Source organism: Pan paniscus, chromosome X (genome assembly GCF_029289425.2).
Source record: "Pan paniscus chromosome X, NHGRI_mPanPan1-v2.0_pri, whole genome shotgun sequence".
Taxonomy (NCBI): Eukaryota; Metazoa; Chordata; class Mammalia; order Primates; family Hominidae; genus Pan; species Pan paniscus.
This window is the reverse complement of record NC_073272.2, coordinates 135035715-135060097: the sequence shown is the minus strand read 5'-3', so window position 1 is coordinate 135060097 and position 24383 is coordinate 135035715. Positions and strand designations below refer to the sequence as shown.

General features: G+C 41.7%; 1 protein-coding gene across 1 annotated transcript; it reads right to left on the bottom strand.

Annotated features, from left to right (window-relative positions):
* Positions 1–2976: 2976 nt before the first annotated feature.
* LOC100988262 (sarcoma antigen 1-like) lies at positions 2977–23906 on the bottom strand. Its single transcript, XM_055106213.1, is given in 25 exon segments — positions 2977–3377; positions 5805–5863; positions 6554–6732; positions 7202–7427; positions 7811–7904; positions 8275–8643; positions 9000–9075; positions 9458–9522; positions 9775–9915; positions 11332–11472; positions 11645–11785; positions 12421–12561; positions 12808–12948; positions 13194–13280; positions 13283–13333; positions 13581–13721; positions 13970–14110; positions 14357–14497; positions 14746–14880; positions 15128–15270; positions 15521–15684; positions 15967–16052; positions 17158–17181; positions 18434–18542; positions 23820–23906. Coding segments are annotated over 25 exon segments (3483 nt in total).
* Between the last annotated feature and the right edge of the window lie 477 nt (positions 23907–24383).

The following is a 24383-nucleotide window of genomic DNA, read 5'->3' as shown; positions in this document are numbered from 1 at the left end:
TTTCATAACTGCCTTCAGTGAATAAAGTACAAAAGTTTCTTGATAATTGCTATTTTCCTGGGAAAGAATACTTTTTCAGAAAATGTTTCATATTTGATGAAATTCTATTTCTGAAAAGTCAAATATTTTAAGGAATAAAATTTGCATGACCTACTTGAGGGTTCTTTAGAATATTTTCAAAAATTGCACAGACATATTTGTAATTAAATCAAACTATTTCTTTTTTCCACCCTGTGGCAATATGGATTGCATGAGCATAGAAAGAGAACAATTGCCAGCTTCCCTGAGAAGGAAGCAGTGGCCTTCACAGAAAATTGCAAGTGAGACGTTTTTAAGTAGTAGGACTGTGGCACCCACGTGTCCCCTCCACGTGCACAACGTTCAGGGCTCTGCAGGTGCAAGGGCAAATCCTGCCTTTATTTTAAATTTTGATATATTGTTCATTGTGGATGTTTTGTATTAATTTTGATTTTTGAAAAATTATGGCAAACTACTCCTCATCTTGATTACCAAGTGCCTTGCTTTCTCCCAAAATTTTGCCTCATTCATCTGAACCAAGTCCTGGCCCTACCCTGCCTGCTTCCCTGCAGACTTCTCACTGTGTGATGCCCTGGGCCACTCCCACAGGCAGGGAGATTCTCTGCTCATTGCAACCAGAGGCACCCTAATGCATAAGATGGTGAAATGCCAACCATGTGGGCTTTTCGCCATCATCTCCCCAGTGTCTAGGAGAGAACCAGCACTGGAAAACCCTTGAGGAACATTTGTTGAATGAAGGAAACATCATAACGAGTGTCTGAAGATTGCTTTAAGCTCCTGATGGGAAATGATTGGTGTTCCAACAAAGTGGCTTTCAAAAATCTTTAGAATAAAGGAATTACAGAAACACACCGCTCTGTGGCCAGGGAAAGCAATCTCCCCAGACACGACTGTCAAGGCCACAAGGAACGTCAGACATCAGTTATCCCGGGATTGCCATTTTCCAGAGATATTACAAATGAGGCCCCAAGAAGGGAAAGACAAATCTCAGGTCATAGGCAGCTAGGGCTGGAACAGAGTCTAAGAAGCCAAATGTCCAGCCTGCCTGCTGCACAGGGCTTCTCCTTGCCCAGACCCAGGAGCCTCAGGTATTTGGGGTGAGAGCCTCTCTGCTTACTGAGGGCAGCATTTGGGCAAACGCGCCCTCACTGGGTGCTTCCACTCTATTCTTCTAGCACAAAATATGGTTTAGCAAGTCCAGAAATGTTTCACTCCTTGTCCGGTATTATACTGAGATAACAGTCTTATACAGACAGCATAGTCCTATAAAAATACTATATCCGACCAATTTTACATAACAGCTCCCTTTTATACAGATGTTTAACATTAGATAGATATTTAACATTATGTATGCATATATACACACATATATGTTTGTGTGTGTGTGTGAGATCATGTGACTGTGTTTTTCTCTATACATGTTTATTATTATTATATTATTATTATTATTATTATACTTTAAGTTTTAGGGTACATGTGCAAAATGTGCAGGTTAGTTACATATGTATACATGTGCCATGCTGGTGTGCTCCACCCATTAACTCGTCATTTAGCATTAGGTATATCTCCTAATGCTATCCCTCCCCGCTCCCCCCACCCCACAACAGTCCCCAGAGTGTGATGTTCCCCTTCCTGTGTTCATGTGTTCTCATTGTTCAATTCCCATCTATGAGTGAGAACATGCGGTGTTTGGTATTTTGTCCTTGCGATAGTTTACTGAGAATGATGATTTCCAATTTCGTCCATGTCTCTACAAAGGACATGAACTCATCATTTTTTATGGCTGCATAGTATTCCATGGTGCATATGTGCCACATTTTCTTAATCCAGTCTATCATTGTTGGACATTTGGGTTGGTTCCAAGTCTTTGCTATTGTGAATAGTGCCACAATAAACATACGTGTGCATGTGTCTTTATAGCAGCATGATTTATATTCCTTTGGGTATATACCCAGTAATGGGATGGCTGGGTCAAATGGTATTTCTAGTTCTAGATCCCTGAGGAATCGCCACACTGACTTCCATAATGGTTGACCTAGTAGGAAGAATCAATATCGTGAAAATGGCCATACTGCCCAAGGTAATTTATAGATTCAATGCCATCCCTATCAAGTTACCAATGACTTTCTTCACAGAACTGGAAAAACGACTTTAAAGTTCATATGGAACCGAAAAAGAGCCCGCATCGCCAAGGCAATCCTAAGCCAAAAGAACAAAGCTGGAGGCATCACACTGCCTGACTTCAAACTATACTACAAAGCTACGGTAACCAAAACAGCATGGTACTTGTACCAAAACAGACATATAGATCAATGGAACAGAACAGAGCCCTCAGAAATAATGCCGCATATCTACAACTATCTCTATACATGTTTTTTAAAGATCAGGAGGAACTGTTTGCTTTCAGCTGGCAAGGACAGCAAAACCCTTTTCCTTCCTACCTCAGTCTTACATCACCTCTCTAAGTGATACAGGCAGGAGGCAAAGAAACTCTAGGCAGACAAGGGTGAGTCCTTGGTGCAACCCCACCTTCAAGCTGAAAAGCCTGAAGTGAGGACTTCTATCCCATCTTGGCCACTCCCTGCCAATTGGTTCTTTCTGAATAATATTTTTTTACCAATCGAATTTTGCCTTTCCCAAAACCACCTATGGCCCACCCTGCCCCATGTCCCATGTTTGTAAAGACCCCAGATTCAGCCACTAGAGAGGAGAAGCAGCTGGACATCAAAGAGAAGTGACTTGACTTCAGAGATGACAGCTAGAGGTCGGGGAGAAGCAATTTGACTTCGGAGGAGAGAGGCAGAGAGGCGATTTGACTTCAGGGGAGAGTGACCTGCCCTTCACGTCCCCTTTCCAGCTGCCTTTTCCCCTGAAAGCTGCTTTCATCGCAAAACAAAATTCTCTGCACTCACCATCCTTCAATTAGTCTGTGTGACCTCATTCTTCTTGGGCACCAGACAAGAATTTGGGACCCACCAAGTATGAGTACCCAAAAAGGCTGTCACACTGGCCCTTTGCCCTTGCTGATAGAGGGCAGCCACCCCATGCGATGAGGCAAAGGTCCCACTGAGCTGATAACACACCGCTGTCCATGGATGGTGGAGCTAACAGAGCATTGTAACACGCACTCTGGGGCCTTGGGGTTGCAGGCACTCCTACCCGGATGGTGCCACAGTGCCTGCATGGAGGTTGCTCCTGCCAGCGCCAAAGCAGCTGGCCAGTTGCCACACTCACTTGTCTACGTATTCCCTCCCATGAGGGGTGGTGTGCGGTGGGCCCGAGGAAAAGGAGTTTGCTCCTGCTGGTGCCAAAGTGGCTGGGCACCCCTGTCACGAGTCCTGTGAAGGGGTCAAGAAAGTATCCTGCATCATAAACTTATGTCCCAAACTAGTCCTTAGGGATCTTGATCTCCTTTCCTTCCCACCATGTGACACCACTTCTTTGCATTGAGGACGTTATGCTGATTGAGCAGGACCTAGCAACTACTCTAGACACACTGGTAACATACTGACATGACAACCGAAGTATTAATTTGCACAAAAAATCAGGGGCCTTTTAACTTAGTGAAATATCAACATAGTACTTATCAGGTGAACAGCAAGTTGGTACATCTCACCCTTCCTACCATTCAAAGGGGACACGCAAAATATAGTGGGCCCCCTTAGGTTCTGATGGTGGTAACATGTACCTCATCGAGGTTTGCTGCTGTGACTTATCTTCTAATGACCGGAAAATCTGCTACTTCTGAGTTTGGCCTAGTACAAGAAAAAGCTCTCTGAACCCACACCTATGGCTCCAAGGGCAGCTTCCTTAGGAACAGAGTTGTCAGAAAAACAAACAATAAAAAAATCCCTAGGCCTGGCTTACTTTTCTTTCTTTATAATGGGCTGGCAGCACCGCTGTTAATTTTCTATTGCCACATAACAAATTACCCCAAATTGAGCAGCCTAAAACAACACACATTAATTATCCACACTTCTGCAAGTCAAGACCAGGAAGGTTCGACCGGCCTGTCCGCTGAGTGTCTCCCAAGGCCAGCTCAAAATGTCAGGCCGGGTGGGTGCTGATGTGGAGACTGCAGAATAATCCACTTCTAAGCTTATTCAGGTTATTGCTCATTTAGATGTAGTTCCTTAAGGTGGTAGGAATGTGGTTCCCATTTTTTTGCTGGCTGTCATCCAGAAACTGCACTAAACACCTAGAGCCATCCTATACCTTCTTGGGAGCACTGCTTTATCCTCAAAGCGGGCCTGCTGTGTCACATCCTTCTTGCACTTTGATTCCCTTACCTCTTCTTCTGCTCCTTGGTAAGGAAAATGCTCTGCTTCTCAAGGATTCCCCTGCCAGGTCTGGCCCATCCACACCACATTCGTGTCTCAGGGTCAACTGACTTGAGACATTAGTTATCCAGCAAAATCCCACCATAGCAGTATTTGGATTATTGCTTGATCGAGTATACAGGAGATGGGAGTCTGGGGAATCAGACTACAGCTGTCTCAGTCAGCTCGAGTTGCTATCACAGAATACCACAGACTGGGTGGCTTCATCACCAGACATTTCTTTCTCAAGGTTCTGGAAGCTAGAAATCCAAGATCAGGGTGCCAACATGCTCAAATTCTGGTGGGGGGGCCTCTTCCTGGCTTGCAGTCAGCCACCTTGCTGTATCCTCACATGTTGAAGAGGCATGGAAGAACAAGTTCCCTTTTCTCTAATTATAAGGGCACTAATCTCATCATAGGGACCCAAACATCATGAACACATCTAAACCTAATTACCTCCCAAAAGCTCCACCTCCAAATATCATCCCACTGGGAGTTAGGGTTTCATCATATGAATTCTCAGAGGACACAAATATTCAGTCTGTTCATAATGCCTGTCTACCACAAAAGCCAGAAGCGGACAGCTTCATTACGACAGGCCCAACTGGGATAGCTCTGAAGGACAGTGGTGAAGGGAAATCCTCCAAGAGGAAAGATGCTTGAGCAGTGTTTCTGTGTGGAGGAGAGATGGCCAGACTATAAGTATGCATCCATGTTTAGGCCGTGTCTCGTTTATTGGCTGTATGATCAAGGACTTTGTGGACACATGATTGAAAATTTATGACAAGGAGGTCTGGGAAAAAATATGTGGATAGAGTAGTCCAAATGGATATACAATGTGAAGATACTTAGGTCTCATGAGAGTTCTCAGCAAAGGGTAACCTCTGTAGAGCAGAATGTTAATAATCTGAAGGATAAAGTACCTATTATCTAGATATTAATCAGCCTCTTTCCCCAACATTGGTGTCATAACCTCATGAGCTCACAGAGTGGCCAAGGTGACCAAGGATAGAGATTTTGCTTCAGTAGCATGGACTTCCACTCACCAAGGCCAACCTGGCTACAGTTGATAGAGACATGAGACAGCCAGGGGTCCCTGGTGAAACCCCGCCTTCAAGCCTAAAATGGCCTGAAGGTTGAGAAACCAGACTGCTGCTACCGAATGAAACCCGCAGCCAGAAGAACTGGCACTGTTTGCTAGCCCATTCCCAACTGATTCTTTCTTAATATTAGCAACATGTGTACTGGGGGAAGGGTGTGGAGCCACGGGAAGTTTGCACCTTGTTCAGGGGTGGCGGTGTGGAGCCTGGTCTCTTCGGTTCCTGTGCGGTGGCCCGGAATCAATCTGTGAGATGGGGGCCTCTTAGCAGGACTCCCTCTCGCTTTGCTGAGAGATTTTTTTTCCTCCCTATTTTTCCTTCTTAACCAATAAATTCAGCTCCTCACCCTTCAATGTGTCCGTGAACCTAATCTTCCCCGTTCGTGTGAACTCGGTTTTAACTGAACTAAGGAGCAAAATTCTGCAATATAGTCATTGCTGAGTGTACAATCTGCCAGAACAGAGAGCAACACTGAGTCTCTTATATGGCACCTGTCTCCAGCGTGATCAGCCAGTTACCAGATGGCAGGTGATTACATTGGACCACTTCCACTATGGAAGGGACAGGGCTGTGTTCTTACTCAAATTGACACTTATTCTGAATATGGATCTTCCTTCCCAACCACAGTAATTTCAGAAAATCAACATCTGTGCACTTAGAAAACGCTTTATTTACCATCATGGTATTCCACACAGCATCACCTCCAAGCAAGGCACTCACTTCCCAGAAAATAAAGTGCAGTGATGGGCCCGTGTTCGTAGGAATTCACTGGTCTTATTATTTATATCTCCCTATCCCCCATTATCTTCTTTATAGACATGATACTGTCTTGGCCTCATTGTTTTTTGATTCCAAATCAGCCTCCCAATGTGTCCCCCATAATCTGAACCTGACTGGATGAACAGAAACTGGAATGGTCTTGTACAACTCGGTTACAGTGCTAGCTAGGTGGCAATACCTTGCAGGTCTGAGAAATTACTTTTAGGAAGCAGTGTTTGCTGTATGTCTGCATCCAACATAGTCTGCTTTCTCTCCAATAGTCAGGATTCATTCATCTTAGAATGAAGGAGTATAACTGGGAGTGTCTCTACTCACTTTCCCCGCCGTGAACCACTAGCATAAGTGCTTCCTGTCCTTCTGATTTTAGGCTCTCCTGTACTAGAAGTTTTAGTTCCAAAGGAAGAAATGCTTTTGACAAGGGACACAACAGTGACTCCATTGAAAAGAGATCGATACTGCCAGCAGGCCATTTTGTTCTCTTCATCACTTTCCATCTAGAGGCAAAGGAGGGGGTCATCTACTGGCTGGGGGTGATGAACCTGACAACCAAAGGGGGATTAATTGCACTACACCAGGGGCTAAAAAGAGTATGTTTGATATGTCTACACAGCTTCTTAGTCCTCTCGTGTTTATTACACTTAATGGAAAATTACAGCAACCCAATCCAGGCAGGATATCTATTGGTCCAGACTGTTCAGTAATGAAGGTTTGAGTCATCCTGCCAGACCAAGCATCATGACCAGCTGACATGATATCTCAGGGCAAAGGGAATGAGAAATGGGTAGTGAAAGAAGGCAGTTATAAATACCAGCTACAACAATGTGAGCTGCTGCAGAAACCAGGACTGTAATACCAAATACCTTGCTGAGTTATTGACTCATGCCCCTCCTCAGGCGGAAGAACAAACAAACAAACAAAAGTGCAGCTTTTATTAAGGGAGATTTATTAAATATAAAAAGTTACCTCTTTTTTTCTTAGCTTTTGGAAGGGAATTCTCTTCACTTCAAAATTATAGGGAGCTTCAGCAATAACCTGTTCCATCCTGCTGCGTGTATCCTTGTTTCTCCTTGGTCTTTGCACTAACACAATTATTTTTTTTCTCATGTGCTTAACTTTTCTGAGATGGCAGTGGGAACCTATATCTTTAAGCACCTTCTCGAGTTGCTGAATTAAGGCAACTTTTTAAAACCTGAAATTAAAGAGGTATTCCATTAACCAGAGGATACCTACAGGATCTACGAGATGTAAGAGGTAGTAGTGGATACAAAATAGAGTTTACAATCTACATGCAAATAGAAAATGCATCCTCATGGAAAGATACAAACTAGAAAAATACAAAGTCCTCAACTGAGGACCCACGCCCTCTCCCAGATTATGATAAATTTGGAAGGCTCCATGGCATCAGAAGAAAGTGTTAGAATAAGATAATATCAACCTAACTGCCTGTGGAAATAGTATGAACTATGATTGAGGGCCAGGGATTAGGAAGAACAAGGCATGATTTGTTCCTGCCCCTGTCCCAAATTGGGCGCAAGTGCTTAAAACAACAACAGAGTTCCTTTTTGCACCCACCTTACTGCTTCCTTGATGGTAAATTCAACAAATTGTCTCTTGACTTTCATAGATCCTTGTAGTTCTTCAAGCAAAATGAAAATTATTTTATAATCTGAAGATATTTAAAAACATTAGTATTTCTAGAATTATGAAAATGAAATATACCTCAATCTTAGTGCATCCACTACCACAGTATACATTTTCCATGGGCTACAATGTTACATAGTGTTTGTGTTTTGAATGCTTAAATCACAACACCTGTATATTACTAAGGAAACTATTGTGAACACTAACAAAGGAAAACAAAACACTTAAGCAGATGTGTTAGAAATTTTCAGTGAAATTAAATAGAAGTCATGCTAAATCATATACAGATCCAATTCAGCCCAACAATGAGCTCAAGAGGCAGCTTAATTCTGTTCTAAATCATAGAATGAGAGACTTGGCATGCTTTCATTTATAGTCATCCTTGCACTACTTACTTTGCCCAAACCTTCAAACTTCTTTCATTAATTGACATTTTATATCATGATTAATTTTCTTTGCCATGGCAGGAGATATTTGTGGTATATTTGGCACAGTTTCCACTGAAGACATTGCTGTGACTGGTGGGTCACCTGCAGAGACCATTTTTGGTGCCTACCACAAGTCATTACTATCAGGTTTGTAAAGCAGCTTATCTCTGCTGAGACTAGTGAAGTTGTAGGAGAAAGAATCCAATGCGTTTGATGGCATATGATCTCCTGTCATATTTATAAGCTCTGGTGGAGCAGAATTTAACAGGAAGCCATTAGGAGGCGTTTGACCATTTTCCATCTCCTCCTCTTGGATATTGTGAATGACGGTAGCATCTGGAATCCAAATGAAAAAGTTGAGCTGTGAGATAAGTGCATTATGTCACCCCCATATCTATATCCCTCTGAGGCTCAGTTTCTTGGATATTTTGAATGACAGTAGCATCTGGAATCCAAATGAAAAAGTTGAGCTGTGAGATAAGTGCATTATGTCACCCCCATATCTATATCCCTCTGAGGCTCAGTTTCTAGGATATTATCTCATAAAGCAGGAAGATACACCAGGTGGCTATCCGAGACCCCTCAAACTGAGCTCAAGAAAGATGATACAACAAAACCACCTTCTTCCCTGCAGGACACTATGTATGCATATGGAAACCAAGTAGGACAGTACAAGCAATACACAAACATACACAGATCCCTGGTACTCCTGGATGAAATACCAGCTCCTGACAGATTAATATGCCCCAGTGGAACCACTAACAAGGAGTTATCAGGTGCTTGGTTTTCATCTTCTCTTCATGGACATTGTGAGTGGTGGTGGCATCTGGAAACAACATGAAGAGGTCGAGCTGTGAGGTAAGTACATTATATCAACCCTGCAGGGTATATTCCTCTGATGCTCACTTGCTAGGAAATTATTGCACAAAGCAGGAGGACATGCCAGGTGGTGATATGAAATCCCTTAAATTGAGGTCATGAAATATAATATAACAAAATCCCCTTCTCCCTTTCATGACACCATGCACGCATATGGAAACCAAGTAGGACAATCCAACTTATAAGTTAACATACACAGATCATTGGTACTCATGGCTGGAATACCAGCTTCTGGTGTATTAATAAGCCCCAGTGGAACAGCTGACAAGATGTTATCAGCTGCTTGTTGGCCATTTTCCATCTTCTCTTCATGGGCATTGTGAGTGACAGTAACATCTAGAAACCAGAAGAATACATCAAGCTGTGAGGTAAGTGCATTATGTCAACCCCACAGGATATCCCTCTGATGCTCACTTTTTAGGACATTATCTCATAAAGCAGAAGGATATACCAGGTGGCAACCTGAGACCCCTGAAATTGAGCTCATGAAAGATAATACAATAAAACCACCTTCTTCGACTTATGACACTGCATGCATATGGAAACCAAGTAGGAAACCAAGTAGAAACAACTAGTAAACAAACATACACTGATCCCTGGTACTCATGAGTGGAATACCATCTACTGACACATTAATAAGCCCTGGTGTAACGGATGACAAGAAGTTATCAGGTGCTGGTTGGCCATTATTTATCTTCTCTCCACGGACATGGTGAGTGACTGTAGCATCTGGAAACCAGATGAAGAGGTTGAGTTGTAAGATAAGTGTACTGTGGTAACCCCACAGGTATATCCGTCTGATGCTCAGTTTCTAGGAAAATATTTCATGAAGCAGGAGAGGGTATGCCAGGTGGTGATCTGAGAACACTCAAATTGAGCTCATGAAAGAAGGTACAACCAACCAAATCACCTTCTTCCCTTGATAACACTATGCATGCATATGAAAACCAAGTAGGACAATCCAACTTATAAGCAAACATACACAGATCCTTGGTGCTCAAAGCTGGAATACCAGCTGCTGCCATGTTAATATGCCCTGGTTTAACAGTTGACAAGACGTTATTAGATTGTGGTTGGTTATTTTCCATCCTCACTTCATAGACACTGTGATTGACGGTAGCATCTAGAAACCAAAGGAAAATGTTGAGCTGTGAGGTAAGTGCATTTTGGCAACTCCACAGGTATATCCCTGTCATGCTCAGTTTCTAGGAAGCTAACTCATAAAGGAGGAGAGGATACGCCAGGTAGTGATCTGAAATCCCTCAAATTGAGGTCACGAAAGATAAAACAAAACCATCTTCTTCCCTTTATGACACCATGCCTTCATATAATAACCAGGTAAGACCGTACAAGCAGTAAACAAACATACACAGATCCCTAGGACTCATGGCCGGAAAACCAGCTACTGCCATGTTAATACGCCCTGGTGGAAAAGTTAACAAGACATTATTAAGTTGTGGTTGGTCATTTTCCATCCTCTCGTCACAGACATTGTGAGCGATGGTAGCATCTGGAAACCAAATGTTGAGGTCGAGCTGTGAAGTAAGTGCCTTATTTCAACCCACAAATATATCCCTCTGATGCTCAGCTTCTATGAAATTATTACATGGAGCAGGAGGACATGACAGGCGTTGTCCTGAGACCCCTCAAATGGAGGCAAAAAACATAATACAACAAAACCACCTTCGCCCCTTCATGACACTATGCATGCATATGGAAACCAAGTGGGAAAATCCAACTAAAAAGTGAGCATACACAGATCTCTGGTACTCATGGCTGGAATATCAGCTCCTGCCATATTAATAAGCCCCGATAGAACATTTGACAAGATGTTATCCGGTTGCGGTTGGCTATTTTCCATCCTCTCTTCATGGACATTGAGACTGGCCGTAGCATCTGTAAACGAAATGAAGAGGTTGAGCTGTCAGGTAAGTGCATTATGTCAACCCCACAGGTATATCCCTCTGAAACTCAATTTCTAGGAAATTATCAAAGAAAGCAAGGGAGGATATGCCAGGTGGCCATGTGACACCCCCCAAATTGAGGATAGAAAAGAATATACAGCAAACTTACCTTCTACCATTCATGAAAATAGGCCTGCTTAGAGGAAACAAGTAGGACAATACAACTAATAAGCAGACATACACAGATCCCTGGTACTCGTGGATGAAATTCCAGCTTCAGCCATATTACCAATCCATGGTGGAACAGTTGACAAGATGTTATCAGGTGCTGGCTGGTCGTTATTTATCTTCTCCTCACAGACGATGTGAGTGACTGCAGCATCTGGAAACCAAATGAAGTGGTTGAGCTGTGAGGTAAGTGCATTATGTCAACCACACAGGCATACCCCACTGATGCTCAGTATCTAGGAAATTATCTCATAAAGAAGGAGGATATGCCAGGTATCAATCTGAAAAAACCAAGTAGGACAGTACAACTGAATAAGCAAACATACACTGATCCCTGGTACTCATGGCTAGAATACCAGCTGTTGCCAAATAAGTAAGTCCTGGTAGAAGAGTTGACAAGACGTTATTAGGTGATGGTTGGTTATTTTCCATCCTCTCTTCACGGACATTTTGAGTGACGGTAGCATCTGGAAGCCAAAGGAAGAGGTCGAGCTGTGAGGTAAGTGCATTATGTCAACCTTACAGGTATATCCCTCTGAAGCTCAGTTTCTAAGAAATTGCTCCATAACGCAGGAAGATATATCAGGTGGTGATCGGAGACCCCTCAAATTTAGGCCAGAAAAGATAATATAACAAAACCATCTTCTTCCCTGCATGACACTGCATGCGTATGGAAACCAAGTAGGACAGTACAACTATTAAACAAACATACACTTATCCCTGGTACTCAGGGGTGGAATACCAGCTCCTGCGAAATTCATAAGCCCTGCTGTAACAGTTGACAAGAATTTATCAGGTGCTGTTTGGTCATTTTTTGTCTTTTCTTCACAGACATTGTGAGTGATGGTAAAATCTGGAAACCACATGAAGAGGTTGAGCTGTGAGGTAAGTGCATTATGTCAGCCCTACAGGTATATCCCTCTGATGCTCAGTTTCTAGGAAGTTATCTAAGAAAGCAGGGGAGGATATGCCATGTGGTCAACTGAGACCCCTCAAATGGAGGCTAGGAAAGAATATACTACGAAACCACCTTCTATAATTCATGAAAATAAGTATGCACATGGAAATCAAGTATGACAGTACAACTAATTAATAGACATACACAGATCCCTGGTACTCATGGATGGAATACCAGCTGCTGCCATATGACCAAGCTGTGGTGGAACAGTTGATACGACGTTATCAGTTTGGCATTGGCCATTTTCCGTCGTCTCTTCACGGACATTGTGAGTGATGGTAGCATCTGGAAACCAAAGGAAGAGGTCGAGCTGTGAGGTAAGTGCATTATGTCAATCCCACCGGTATATCCCACTGATGATAAGTTTCTAGGAAATTATCCCATAAAGCAGGATAATACATCATATGATGAACTGAGGCCCCTCAAGTTGAGTCCAGGAAAGATAATTCACAAAACAACCTTCTTCCCTTCATGACACTATGCACGCATATGGAAACCAAGAAGGACAGTGCAAGAAAATAAAACACATACACAGATCCCTGGTACTAACTGAAGGAGTACCAGTTCCTGCCATATTAATAAGCCCGAATAGAACATTTGACAAGACATTATCCTGTTGCGGTTGGCCATTTTCCATCCTCGCTCCATGGACATTGTGATTGATGGTAGCAACTGAAAACCAAATGAAGAGGTCGAGCTGTAAGGTAAGTGCATTATGCCAACCCCACAGGTATATCCCTCTGATGCTCAGTTTCTAGGAAATAATCACTTAAAGCAGGAGGATATACCAGGTGGTGATCTGAGATCCCACAAATTCAACTCACGAAAGACAATACAATAAAACTACATTCTTCCATTTATGACACTGCATGCATATGGAAACAAAGTAGGATAGTACAACTAGTAAACAAACACACACTGATCTCTGATACTCATAGGTAGAATACCAGCTCCTGCCAAATTAATAAGCCCTGGTATAAGAGTTGACATGACATTATCAGGGCTGGTTGGCCGTTATTTATCTTCTCTTCATGGACATTGTGAGTGATGGTAGCATCTGGAAACCAAATGTAGTGGATGAGCTGTGAGGTAAGTACAGTATATGAATCCCACAGGGATACCCCTCTGATGCTCACTATCTAGGAATTTATCTCTTAAAGAACTAGGATATACTAGGGAGCCCTCTGAGAACCCTCAAATTGAGGCCAGAAAACATAATACGACAATACCACCTTCTTCCCTTGATGACAATATGTATGCATATGGAAACCAAGTAGGACACTACAACTAGTAAACAAACTTACACTGATCCCTGGTACTCATGGCTGGAATACCAGCTGCTGCCAAATAAGTAAGCCCTGGTAGAACAGTTGACAAGCCGTTATTAGGTAGTGGTTGGTTATTTTCCACCCTCCCTTCACAGACATTGTGAGTGACGGTAGCATCTGAAAACCAAATAAAAGGGTTGAGCTGTGAGCTAAGTGTATTGTGTCAACCCTACAGGTATATCCCTCTGATGATCAGTGTCTAGGAAATTTATCTCATAAAGCAGGAGGATACACCAGGTGATGATCTGAGACACCTCAAATTGAGCTCACAAAAGAGAATCTAACAAAACAACCTCCTTCCCTTTTTGACACTGTGCATTCATATAGAAACCAAGTAGGACACTACAACTAGTAAACAAACATACACTGATCCCTGGCACTCATGCCCAGAATACCAGCTGCTGCCAAATAAATAACCACTGGTTGAACAGTTGACAACATGTTATTAGGTTGGGGTTGGTCATTTTCCATCTTCTCTTCACGGACATTGTGAGTGACGGTGGAATCTGGAAAACAAATGAAGAGGGTGAACTGTGAGTAAGTGCATTATGTTAACCCCACAGGTATATCCCTCTGATGCTCAGCTTCTAAGAAATTATTGCATAAAGCAGGAGGACATGACAGTTGGTGATCTGACACCCCTCAAATTGAGCTCACGGAAGATAATACAACAAAACCTCCATCTCCTCTTCATGACAATATGCATGCATATGGAAACCAAGCAGGACAATCCAATTTATAAGTGAACATACACAGATCATTGGTACTCATGGATGGAATAACAGCTCCTGCCATATTAATAAACCCTGTTGGAGCAGTTGACAAGAGGTTCTCAGATTGGGGTTGGCCATTTTCCATCTTCTCTTCAGGGACTGTGAAGGTGACTATAGCATCTGGAAACCAAATGAACAGGTTGAGTTGTGAGGTAAGTGCATTATGGTAACCCCCCAGGTATAACCTTCTGATGTTCTGTTTCTAGGAAATTATCTAAGAAAGCAGGGAGGATATGCCAGGTGGCCATCTGAGACCCCTCAAATTGAGGATAAGAAAGAATATACAATAAAACCAACTTCTACCCTTCGTGAAAATATGCACGCTTATGGAAAACAAGTATGAAAGTACAACTAATTAGCAGACATACACAGATCCCTGATACTTGTGGATGGAGCTGCAGCCATATAACCAAGCTGTGGTGGAGCAGTTGACAAGACATTATCAGTTTGGGGTTGGTCATTTTCCATCCTCTCTTCACGGACATTGTGAGTGATGGTAACATCTGGAAACCAGTGGAACAGGTTGAGCTGTGAGGTAAGTGCATTATGACCACCTCACCGGTATATCCCACTGATGCTCAGTTTCTAAGAAATTATCTGATAAAGCAGGAGGATACATCATATAATGATCTGAGTCCCCTCAAATTGAGGCCAGGAAAAATAATTCAACAAAACCATCTTCTTCCCTTCATGACACTATGCTTGCATATGGAAACCAAGGAGAACACTACAACCAATAAACAAACATACACAGATCCCTGGTACTCATCGCTGGTATACAAGCTCCTGCCATATAAATCAGCCCTGATAGAACATTTGACAAGATGTTATCCATTTGCAGTTGGCCATTTTCCTTCCTCTCTTCATGGACATTGGGATTGATGGTAGCATGTGGAAACTAAGTGAAGAGGTTGAGTTGTGAGGTAAGTGCATTTTGTCAGTCCCACAGGCCTATCCCTCTGATGCTCAGTTTCTAGGAGATTACCTAAAAAATCAGTGGAGGATATGGCGGGTGGCCATCTGATACCCCTCAAATTGAGGCTAGGAAATAATATACAACAAAACCACCTTCCACCATTCATGAAAATATGCCTGCTTATGTAAACCAAATAGGACAAGTCCAAATAATAAGCAGACATACACAGATCTCTCGTGCTCGTGGATGAAACTCCAGCTGCTGCCATATTACCAAGCCATGCTGGAGCAGTCGACAAGGTGTTATCAGGTGCTGGTTGGCCGTTATTTATCCTCTCTTCACGAATGCTGTGAGTGACTGCAGCATCTGGAAACCAAATGAAGTGGTTGAGCTGCGAGGTAAGTGCATTATGTCAACCACACAGGCATACCCCTCTGATGCTCAGTATCTAGGAAATTATCTCATAAAGAAGGAGGATACACCAGGTAGCAATTTGAGAACCCTAAAATTGAGGCCAGAAAAGATAATACAACAAAATTACCTTCTTCCCTCATGAGACTATGCATATACTGCATAGTGGAAATCAAGTAGAACAGTATACCAAGTGAGCAAACTTACACTGATCCCTAGTACTCACGGATGAAATACCAGCTGCAGCCATATTAATAAGCACTGGTGGAACAGTTGTGATGACATTACCAGGTGCTGGCTGGCCATTTTTTACCTTCTCTTCATGGACATTGTGAGTGATGCTAGCATCTGGAAACCAAATGAAGAGGTTGAGCTGCAAGATAGGTGTGCTTTGTCCAATCCTCCCCCAGAGGGACAGCTATGTATTAATCAGTTTCTAGGAAATTATTTATTTCATGAAACAGAAGGATTTACCACGTGGGAATCTCAGATCTTGCAAACAGAGATCAGGTTAGATAACACAGTAAAACTACCTTCTTACCTCTTGGCATAATGAATACATGCAGTAAAGAAGTACGACAGCAGAATAAATATTCACAGGTTTTAGTACTCATCATTTTGTATCATCTTGCTGCCCTTTACATTTCTCATTTGATATTATTGTTGTAGTTCACCTATAAATGCCATGCTGTGTGCAGCAGGAAGCCAGACTAAGTGAGCCGTCCTTAACCTGCCTCCTTTCTACCTGAAATATTCTGAGAAATTAGAGGTGGCTATTGGACTTGAACACTCTTATCTCCACTCCATCATCATACATCTGTGTTTTTATATGATTCTACAGATCCTTCCCTTTTGTCTAGAAAAAGTGACTTTCTTTTCACTCCAGGTCTGACACCTCTTTCATTTATTCATCATCTGTGGCAGGCAGCGTGCCAGGAGCTGGGGATCGGCAGTAAACAGCCCAGAGAGCAACGTTCCCTGCCCTTGTGGAGCTCACATCCTTATGGGGCAGTCAGACAAAACATGTACAAAGAGCAAATGAAACAAACAGTGCTGGGCTGGTTTTGGGGAAGCAGTCCACGGGCATGTGGGAGACAGCAGCAGAGGTAGCCCCAGGGGCTGCAGCTTGTTTGGTAGGGCCTTCTGAAAAGGTGCCATCGGGCAGTGCTTGGAGGAAGAAGCAGAACCTCCTGTGCAGAGGCAGAGGGAGAGTTCCAGGTTGCGGTGAGGCCAAGGTTAGGGGATGGAGTGGGGATGGACCGGGCACTAGAGAGGTGAAGGACAGAGGCAGAGAGAGCCAGGAGGAAATGGACGGGACCCGCATTAGGAGAGGGTGATAGAGGCCAGTCTGTGCAGAGGCTTGGAGACCAAAGCCGGTTCAGGGTCTGTTCTGAGTGCTTAGGAGAGTTGAGGTTGGGTTTTCAGGAGGGACATGGCATGATGTAATTTACACGCTGACAATTATCTAGCCATAGGGTTAGAGAGTATGTGATAGATGAGCGAAGATTAGAAACACTGAGCTAAGAAGGCATTGTACTATCTTGGAGAGAGATCACGGAAGTGTGCACTGGAGGGATAGAGAGAAACGGTTGGATGCAGAATTTATACTGGGCATCGACTACTAGACTTGCTAAGAGATGGGAAATGAGAGAGTAATAAAAGAATCGTAAGATAACTCATAAGTGACTTTAAGTATTTTGACTTGAACTACTAAGTAAAAGTACACCAGGGGTGTTCAGGAGGTGTTAGGCAATCGACTGTGAGAGCTGAGTGCTGCCAACTCTTCTTGAATCTGGTTCCGTGACCTTACGTTGACAGCTTGAACTAGGCCATGGTGGGATTATCTGCTCTATGGATAGCTGCAAACTCCAAAAACCAGGACTTCTCAATCCTCGATACCTGTGAACAGCTGGTTGCTACAACTTAGAGGATATTTCACCTAATGGACAGTATCTTTAATTGAAAAGTGAAGGATGAAAGTAGAGTATTTTTGGAGAGAGGGAGGTCAGAAATTTGAACACGTAGAGCCAGTTGAATTTTACATGCCTATTAGACACCCAGTAGAGATACCGCGCGTGTAGTTGTATTTGAGTCTGGATTTCAGGAGCAAGTTGTAGTGCTGAAGTATAATGGTGAGAATTCTTATAGTGTGAATCATTTAAAATTCTAAGATGGCATGGCATCGCCTAAATAGATAGTATACTGAAGAGAAGAGAGTCTAGGATTAAGCTTTGGGGTTCCGAAATATTTAGAGGTGGGAAGGGAGAGGAGAAAAACAAAAAAGAGAAGGAAAATGAGTCTCTAGTAACAGGGTAAGAAATCCAGGTGTCTGGGGACCCAAGAGGCTTTCCGTGCAGGAGGGAGTAAACAACTGTGTCGCATGCTGCTGAGACATTAACGCCAAAGTGCAGCAAACACTGGTGACCTTAATGATAGTAGTTTCATTGGAGTACACTAAGAAGCCAGACTGCACTGGGTTAGAGCGGAATGTGAGGACAGGCAGAAAGTGAGCAGACCCATCCTCTTGTTGAGCCCACCATCTCCTTCTGCCTCAGGAACCTGCTTCATTCATCTAACACTTGCAGGAACTCCAAATTGTTGCACCTAATTAGAACCTTGCCCTTCCACTTGCAAATGTGCTCATATCTGTTCATCCCTCAAGGACATGACTACAAATGTCCTTTGACATGGTTGAGGCCCAAAGATTGGATTCCCCCTCACCTTCCTGTACATACTCTTCCTTCTCTTAGATGAAGAGTGTCTCTTGGATTTTCTGGAACGTTTCTGTTTGCTTTGATGCCCTGTTGCAACCTGATTTACTTCATCACTTCTCATTTGCTGAAAAACATCAGTGAACATATTCCCTTAAAGACAAATCCTAGGCCGGGCGTGGTGGCTTAAGCCTGTAATCCGGGCAGATCACAAGGTCAGGAGATCGAGACCATCCTGGCTAACATGGGGAAACCCTGTCTCTACTAAAAATACAAAAAATTAGCTGGGCGTGGTGGCAGGCGCCTGTAGTCCCAGCTACTCTGGAGGCTGAGGCAGGAGAATGGCGTGAACCTGGGAGGCGGAGCTTGCAGTGAGCCAAGATCGCGCCACTGCACTCCAGCCTGGGTGACAGAGCAAGACTCCGTCTCAAAAAAACAATAAATAAATAAATAAATAAAAAATAAAGACAAATCCAACCATTGCAAAGTCACAGTCTTCATATGCATACACAGCCATGCATTTATATCGCTAATATAAAGTTTTAGTCACAGGTCAAAGATTTCTCATCACTCAACACACACGACGCTCTCAGAAAAGGCAAGCTAATTTTAATCTAGTCTCAGTGAAACAAGGGAAGGTAAAATACAAGGTGTTATCCAAAGTCAAACATGGTACAGTCATGATTAATCAGAATGTTTGGGGAATGAGTGGCTTCCATCAACCAAAGGAATAAACATATGGTTATATCTCTAATGAATTACACATCATTTTGTCTCAGCCCTTGTTAGGGGACCAAAAAAAAGAAATACCTTTCTTATCTTTCAGTGCTTTAAAGCTACGTATTAACAAACACTGATAAATACTTTATTAGATGATACATATAGATAGTGAAGGGTAGGATAGATTGAAAAGGTAAATGTTCCCACCGTGGAGGTGTGGGAACATTTACCTTTTCAATCTATCCTACCCTTCACTATCTATATGTATCATTATGTATGTCATATAGATACATATAGATATCATTATATCTATATGTATCACTATCTATATGTTTCTATATGCTTCATTCCCCAAGCATTCTGATTAATCATGACTGCACCATGTTTGACTTTGGATAACACCTTGTATTTTACCTTCCCTTGTTTCACTGAGACTAGATTAAAATTAACTTGCCTTTTATGAGAGCATCATGTGTGTTGAGTGATGACAAATCTTTTATTCCAATATGTTGATCTTGGAGACAGACAGGGGTAGGGCGTGCTTTGCAATGTTGATGGTAGATAAAACATGAAATTCAAGGGTATACTAGGCTAACTAAAAGCTATTTTCATCAAAGGATAACCCAAGACTATGCTCCTGACTACCAGAGGTACCAAGAAGAGCTGGTACTATTTCTACTGAAAGTATTCCAAAAAAATTGAAAAGGAGGGACTCCTACCTAACTCATTTTATGAGGCCAGCATCATCCTGATACCAAAACCTGGCAGAGATACAACAAAAAAAGAAAATTTCAGGCCGGTATTCCTGATGAATATCGATGCAAAAATCCTCAGTAAAATTCTGGAAAACTGAATCCAGCAACACATCAAAAAGCTTATCCACCATGATTAAGTTGGCTTCATCCCCAGGATGCAAGGTCGTTTCAGAATAGGGAAATCAATTAATGTAATTCATCACATAAATAGAACTAACAATAAAAACCACATGATTATATCAATAGATGCAGAAAAGGCCTTTGATAAAATTCAACATCCCCTTATATTAAAAGCTCTCAATAAACCAGGTACTGAAAGAAAATACCTCAAAATAATAAGAACCATATATGATAAAGCCACAGCCAATATCATACTGAATGGAAAAAAGGTGGAAGCATTCCCCTTGAAACTTGCACAAGACAAGGATGCCCTCCCTCACCACTCCTATTTAACACAGTATCAGATGTTCTGGCCACGGCAATCACGCAAGACTAAGAAATAAAGTGTATTCAAATAGGGAGAGAGGACGTCAAATTATCTTTGTTTGCAGATGACATGACCCTATATCTAGAAAATCCCATTGTCTCAGCCCAAAAGCTTCTTAAGCTGATAAGCAACTTCAGCAAAGTCTCAGGATATAAAATCCATGTGCGAAAATTGCTAGCATTCCTGGCCGAGCACAGTGGCTCACGCCTGTAATCCCAGCGCGCCGAGGCGGGCGGATCATGAGCTCAGGAGATGGAGACCATCCTGGCTAACACGGTGAAACCCCGTCTCTACTAAAAATACAAAAAATTAGCCTGGCGTGGTTGCAGGCGCCTGTAGTCCCAGCTACTCGGAGGCTGAGGCAGGGGAATGGCCTGAACCCGGGAGGCGGAGCTTGCAGTTAGCCGAGATCGCACCACTGCACTCCAGCCTGGGCGACAGAGCGAGACTCCGTTTCAAAAAAAAAAAATTGCTAGTATTCCTATACGCCAAAAGCAGGCAAGCAGAGAGACAAATCATGAATGAACTCCCATGCACAATTGCTAGAAAAAGAATAAAGTACCTAGGAATACAGCTAACAAGGGAAGTGAAGGACCTCTTCAAATAGAACTACAAACCACTGCTCAAGGAAATCAGAGGACACAAACAAATGGAAAAACATTCCATGCTCGTGGATAGGAAAAATCAATATTGTGAAAATGGCCATACTGCCCACAGTAATTTAGAGATTCCATGCTATTCCCATTAAAATACCACTGACATTCTTCACAGTTGAGAAGAAGTTATTTTAAAATTCATACGGAACCAAAAAAGAGCCAGAATAGCCAAGACAATTCTAAGCCAAAAGAAGAAAGCTAGAGGCATCACGCTACCTAACTTCAAACTATACTACGGGGCTACAGTAACTGAAACAGCGTTTTCCTGGTACAAAAACAGATACATAGACCAATGGAACAGAATAGAGAACTCAGAAATAAGATCGCACAGCGGTAACCATCTGTTCTTCAACAAACCTGACAAAAACAAGCAATGGGGACAGGATTCCCTATTTAATTAATGGTGCGGGGAGAACTGGCTAGCCATATGCAAAAATTGAAACTGGACCCCTTCCTTACACCTTATGTAAAAATTAACTCGAGATGGATTAAAGACTTAAATGTAAAACCCAAAACTATAAAAACCCTAGAAAAAAATATAGGCAATACTATTCAGGACATAGGCACGGGCAAAGATTTCATGACAAAAATGCCAAAAGCAATGGCAACAAAAGCAAAAATTATGCATAGCAAAATGAAGTATTATCACAGTGTACAGACAACCTACAGAATGGGAGAAAACTTTTGCAATCTGACCATCTGACAAAGGTCTACTATCCAGACTCTACAAGAAACTTAAACAAATTTACAAAAGAAAATCAAACAAACCCTTTAAAAAGTTGGCAAAGGACGTGAACAGACACTTCTCAAAAGAAGACATTCACGCGGCCAACAAGCATATGAAAAAAAGCTCAACATCATTGATCATTATAGAAATGCAAATCAAAACCACAATGAGATAACATCTCTTGTCAGTCAGAATGGCGATTATTAAAACGTCAAGAAACAACAGATGCTGGCAAGGTTGTGGAGAAAAAGGACTGCCTTTACACTGTTGGTGGAAGTGTAAATTACTTCATCCACATGGGAGACAGTGTGGTGATTCCTCAAAGATCCACAGGCAGAAATAGCATTTGATCCAGCAATCCCATTCCTGGGTATATACCCAAAGAAATATAAATCATTCTATTATAAATATACAAGCATGCGTATGTTCATTGCAGCACTATTTACAATAGCAAAGACGTGGAATGAACCCAAATGTCCAGCAATGATAGACCGGATAAAGAAAATGTAGTACATATACACCATGGAATACCATGCAGCCATAAAAAGACATGAGATCATGTCATTGTAGAAACATGGATGGAGCTGGAAGCCGTTATCCTCAGAAAACTAATGCAGGAACAGAAAACCAAACAGTGCATGTTCTCACTGATGAGTGGGAACTGAATGATGAGAACACATGGACACATGGGTGGGGAGCAACACACACTGGGTCCTGTCAGGTGGTGGGGGAGGAGTAGGGAGAGCATCAGGAAGAATAGCTAATGGATGCTGGGCTTAATACCAAGGTGATGGGTTGTTAGGTCCAGCAAGTCACAATGGCACACGTTTACCTATGTAACAAACCTGCATATCATGCATATGTACCTCACAACATAAAATAAAAGTTGAAAAAAAGAATATGCTCCTGCATTAAATATGCAGGAGCATATTTAATAAAATTTATATTTTATTATTAAAAATAAATATATTTATATTTATTATACAAATTTATTAATATTTAATAAAATTCACATTTATTATATTAATAAATATCAATAATCATAAAAATAGTTATATTTATTATATAAATTTTATTAAATATAGTATTTAATAAAAATATATTTATATATAATGTTGATTTTAAAATTTTCCAAACCATTTTCATTTCCTATAAAATAGGGGCTTAGAATGTGTGAAAACATTTTTACCGAACATCTACTACCATCCAGTTACGGTTCTAAATGCTTTACATGTATTAACGCAATCCTTGGCCAATCTCTATGAATGTGGTGTGATTCTTATCTCTATTGTTAAAAAAGAGAAAATAAAGGCACAGAAAATTAAGGAAAAGTTTAATTAATTGAGGAGTTTTGGGAATATGGTGGAATAACTTTAGTCTGTTTTTGTTACAGAAGAGATTATTGCCTATCTGTGTCCTTAGGCCAATGGTCTGTTCCACAACTGCAGATGCAATCTCTTTTGTCTTCATGTTTTAATGGTGGAGTTAGTATGTCTATCTCATACACAACACAAAACTCATATTAAGATCTCCATTAGGACAATCCAATTATGGCAACATCATCTAGTGCTTCATAGTCCACGAGGAATACTTAGTCATTTTTTAGATAGAGCACTAGAGACTTGGATAAGAGAAACAGAGACTGTAGACTGTAATCTCGATATGAAAGGAGTTATTGTGGGGAGTGGGAAAGAATATAGACTCTGGAGTCCGAAAGATATGCGTTCAAAACCTGGGTCTATCTCCTGTCATGTGTCAGTTGGGACAAACCATTTGACCACTGTCAGCCTTTATTTCTTACTAAAGGGGATATAGTAATACACATCTGCAGAACAATTATGAGCATTACATGTGATAATTAAAAACATCAGTTCCTTGTACAATGAATCCACTCTTGGATCAAAAAGTTCCCATTTTATGTTCACATAAGAATTCCCGTGTCATGTTTTTTCTCTTAAATCAAGAGAATTAACAGATATAGTTTATATTTATCTTTTCAATAAGAAAATAATTATACAAAGAACGTCATAATTAGGGCAGAAATAGAGAGTTATCTTACCTGCCCATCATTTGTAGACACACAGCCAACTGTATGAAGTTCTTCCGGTGGAGTTGGTTGACTCGTTTGAAGTGGAGAAGCCTGCATCTGCAGATAGTCCTCATAATTAACTATGTGTGTTACTAGAACACTTTGATTTATAACTGGAACATAACTGGCACATGAATCGGCGCTACACAGCTGAAATATATGATCCTGTTGAGAGTACACGATCACAAACCGTCTTAGTAATGTGTGCCTTGGTACCAAACAGAGTTTAGAATCTCATGTCTAGAATCTATATCATGTTCCATGATCTAGAATCATCTCCCTTTATCTAGGTCATGACTCAGTCCACCCTCACCACTTTCTATAGGTTCGCACCACTAGGTTAAACAATTCCCTTATGCCTCCAGCTCAGTTTGAGAATGGCCTGACCTCCCTTACACCACCATCCCAACTAAAAATCTAATTCTAAATATTAATACTTTAATATTTAGAATGCCAATTTTCACTGAATTCTACAAGTTCATTTTTTAAAGCTTAAAGGAGAAGTATGTATTAATGAGCACATACACTGTCCTA